Source organism: Zingiber officinale, chromosome 7B (genome assembly GCF_018446385.1).
Source record: "Zingiber officinale cultivar Zhangliang chromosome 7B, Zo_v1.1, whole genome shotgun sequence".
Classification (NCBI taxonomy): domain Eukaryota; kingdom Viridiplantae; phylum Streptophyta; class Magnoliopsida; order Zingiberales; family Zingiberaceae; genus Zingiber; species Zingiber officinale.
In genome coordinates, this window is record NC_055999.1 from 24,652,482 (window position 1) to 24,656,595 (window position 4,114).

At 47.5% G+C, this 4,114-nt stretch overlaps 1 protein-coding gene across 1 annotated transcript; it reads right to left on the reverse strand.

The window, feature by feature from the left end:
* Positions 1-343: 343 nt before the first annotated feature.
* LOC122005569 (zinc finger CCCH domain-containing protein 2-like) lies at positions 344-1,846 on the reverse strand. Its single transcript, XM_042560649.1, has one exon. It carries the CDS (start codon positions 1,778-1,780, stop codon positions 635-637), a length of 1,146 nt encoding a protein of 381 aa, XP_042416583.1. The 5' UTR covers positions 1,781-1,846; the 3' UTR covers positions 344-634.
* Between the last annotated feature and the right edge of the window lie 2,268 nt (positions 1,847-4,114).

Genomic DNA, 4,114 nt, shown 5'->3' on the forward strand with positions numbered 1-4,114 from the left:
TTTCTTATATTTAGGGGCATTCATAGTTAAAGTTGTAAATCAAAGACTTAACAATAATAATAAAAATGAATTAACCGTTAATTTAAAATAATAATTATGTCACATCCAACAATGAACTCTCACTTCTGTCATCACCGTCCGCATAAAATCCACAAAATCAAAAATACAATTTTTTTTAAAAAAGATATCTCTTATTATCAACTTTCACTTTCCATCGGCCAATTTTATGCGGAGAGGAATCGCCATTTGACAACATCCGCATCAATGGACCCGCACCCATCTCACCCGGTTTACAAAACCGGATGAAGCATTATCTTACATTATAATAATGAGATTGACCTGATAACATTCCAAATAAAATCCAAAACTATTTTAATAATTAAGCAAAAAAAATTAAACATAACGCTTTCAAATGAAATTTCCACAAAGATAAAGCTGATCCTTCTCGCCAGTGTAGCCAATCCTGGAGTTTTCCTGCACAGAATCACAAAACCAGATCCCCACCGTCCGTTGGCTATGTACAGTTGTACTATACATCCTTATGGGGCTTCTAAGTTCACTATTTACAAACCACTAACATTTCGTCCGTCCGATTTTTTTTGCTGTATGTTTTTTTGAATTTATTTAAAATCGTTTACTTCACCAGGTCTGATACCCAACCGACGTCCGGCGATACGTCGTCCGGAGATTTCTCCATCACGCATTCCTTGCTCAGCTTCTCGAAGATCTTGGCCCTCAAGGCTCTCCCGGACTCGACCCTCTCCGCCGGTTCTTCGCACGGAGCGAAGCCGCCGACATCGATGCCGTCGAACCAGCTTACGCCGCCGGCGACCGCGGTGGGGGTCGCCGGTAGACTGCAGAAACCTGGCCTGCCACGTGGTGACGAGAAGGGGCCATTGGTTGCTCGTAATCCCCATGAGCAGGGGAACGTGTTGGCTTTCTTTAGCTGCAACTGGCGCATAGAGGCGACGATTTCGTTGATCGATGTTCGAACAGGCCAGGCGGCGCTCCTAAGGGTGGCCGTGTTTGGCGACATCGGGGGTGAGTCCGACGGCGGGGAGAGCGGCAGTGTAGTGGTTGGGGACGTGGAAATCAAGTGCTTCGAGATGTACGACTCCAGCACTTGCTGTCGCAGTGGCGAGCCATCGTACGACTCGACGGCCGCTACCGCTGACTTACCCGACGTCGGCTGCTGCTGCAACTGTGGAAAGATACGAAGCTGATCCGGCGTATGGGCGAAGAAGCAAACGCGGCGGCGGCAGGCGGTGCCGTCCTTGCAGGGCTGCGTGCGATAGCGGGCAGGGTGAAGCCAGCACTCGAACACCCCGTGCGCGTACTCGCACGCGTCGCCGCGCTTGCAACCACCCTTTCGGAAGTCAGGGCAGGCGGCGCCGGAGTAGTGATACATATGCGGATCGCGACGGCGCGCCTTCTCCCCCGGATGCGCGAAGGGACACTCGGTCCAGTCGTGGGAGCGGCCGCGTGCACAACGCCGCACCTTAAACTCGTACATCCGAAACTCATCGGACGAGTACACGTCCAAGGCAACATCCGACTCGTCCACCTCCTCTTCCGGCGCCGGCGCCGGCGCCGCGAACTCGTCGCAAGGCAAGTACTTCTGCAGCGTCGCAGCAAGGGCCGATGACCCGCCGTAATCTCCACCGCCACGAGCAGCAGCGAGACCATAACCCACACCAACAGACGGATCTTCGAAGTGGGAAGACCATGGCGGAATGCGAGCCGCCAACAGACCACCGGTTTCCCCGCCCACCATCATCATCTCCTTCCTCGCTCAATTAACTATTTTTTGTCGATCTATCTGAGGGCATGGCGTGGTGACGGGGAGAGGGAGGGGGTTGAATATAAACAAGAGTCCTAACCACGGTCGAGTCAAGAATCAACCACGGCTAGTTAATCTGAGCTCCACGGCGACAAAACTAACGGCGTCATGAATGAACGGCGAACCGTGAAGGCGGTGGGGGCAGGTACCGGCAGTCGTACGACGAGTGTAACGGCGTGAGGGGGAGTCGGTTTTAAGGAGGTAGTGGGACACGTGGAGGAAGCAGAGGAGTGCGAAGTTACGCGCAGGGCGAGGTGGTGTTGATAGGGCCGCCAGGGCACGTTCTCCCGTTCGGCGGAAGTTCACGATTTTGCCAATGCAGGTCGGTCCAAAATAAACCGGCTCACGGTTCAAGGTCGCGGTCCGGTCCGACCTCACGAGATGGCGACGGTGAAACTGCACATGGAGGTAGTAGCCCACTGATGCAGCGCAATTATGAAACTGATTAAGGCGAATCAAATGGCAACACCGACTCGGATTAATATCGGAGCCAGTACTGAACATAATTAGTGCGATGCCAGAAGGTTCAGCTACTTATTTAAATAATAATAATAATAATAAATAAATAAATTTTTTGTTACGGAATTATTGCGTGGAAAAGAAATCGGGCGTGACCGTGATGGGCACGCAAGGGGGCACGTGCCGGGGGAGCACGGTCGCGTCCCCGTCCCACGTGGGTCGCCATGCCGCATTAGCCGACGCCGGCGTCCGTCGCAGGAAAACAAAATAACGTCGTCAGAAAATGAAAAACGAAAACAACGAGAGAAAACGTTTTTTGTTTTTGTTTTTCTTTTTTTGTTTTTGCCTTTTGCTTTGCGTCAAAATAAAGGAAGCGGGAGAGACGGAGGCGAGGACGAAAGGGGAGTGATGGGGAATCAATGCGAGCGTACGGCGCGACTCCACGCGTCGGGGTCGTCACGAGATCCGGGCCCAGGAGTGGGCTTGGGTCGTACACGTGGCGGCTTGCCTCCTGTCGACGTCCTAACCGACAGGCGCGGCAGCCTTAAGCGACGCGCAGTAGGGCGACACGGCGCCACGTGTTCTTCGAGATGCGGTTCGGTCAGGCTGGTTCAACTTTGCTGAACCTTGAATGAACTATGAACCGGACCCATGGAAACAAGTCAAGATCATCTCGATTTTATCCGTTACTAACTGAGTTGTCCTCGCCCGTAGTTCTTACTGAGAAAGGAAAGGTCATGGGCAAAAAAGTAAACTACCAAAAAAAATTGTTAAATAAAAAAAACATAATTTTTTTTACAATGAAGAGAAAAGGGAAGAACCATCCTTATTCATCCTTATTGTTGGTCCTTTCCTTCAGCTTTCCCTCCAACTTTCCCCTCTTTCGATAAAGCACTCAGTTTTACCATCATGCCTTGCACCACAAGAGCACAAGAATCTGAGACCAGGTCAAGTAACATATCGAAGAAGCTTGCTCAAAAAATATATATACATACAACAATATTAATTGTTCATCACAGTGTTAATTAAATTATTCACGTAATTCTGAAGATTCATGAGATGTCTCTGTTAATGAACACATGGCCTGAGCGACAATGAAATAGCCATCTGGATAAGAACTCCGGGACTTGATCACCAAACCAAGAAAAGCACGTCCGAATTGTCAATGGGTTTTTGCTATCTACATACAATATGTTTGGTTTGCATGGCAATTATAAATTGATATTGGTGAGGAAGGAAGTGAGAGGGCAAGTGGTGGTTGAATAGTGCTGATGAGCTTGAGGAGGTGGAGACCTTATCCTCTTTGGGATGGGGGCCTCTGAGTTATAGTAATGCTGCTTCCTCCATGTGTTTAAAAAAAAAAAAAAAAAAACGAGAGACAGACCGTGAGAGGGAGGACAAAAGGGATTTGTCGATCAATTAGCAACTATAATAAATATTTTCAAGACATCCTTTTGCTTGAAATGATCCAATGTTCGATTTTTTTTTATTCTATGCAAAGACGGATTTAATTCACTAAATTCTCCCATACTCAAAGTTTTAAGACTCTGATTTAATAAAAAAAAAAAGATCAAGCTGCCTTGTGTATCATAAGAAATGTTAATAACTGGGTCGAGAAAGAGATTTCGATGTTGATCCTTTAATATTCAAGTCAATGATCGAATAGAGTAAATGAATAATGAGAAGAATAATAATTAAGAGTGTGTAAAAAAATATAGCATTATGTATCTTCGTCTAAAGAATGAGACCCTCTTTTATATTATTACTCTTTATCTGTACACGAATCTAAAGGTATATCCAAAAAAAGATAGATCA

Bases quoted from the DNA above. Each gene is read 5' to 3' on its own strand.
- LOC122005569 (XM_042560649.1), bottom strand. From the start codon at position 1,780: ATGATGATGGTGGGCGGGGAAACCGGTGGTCTGTTGGCGGCTCGCATT.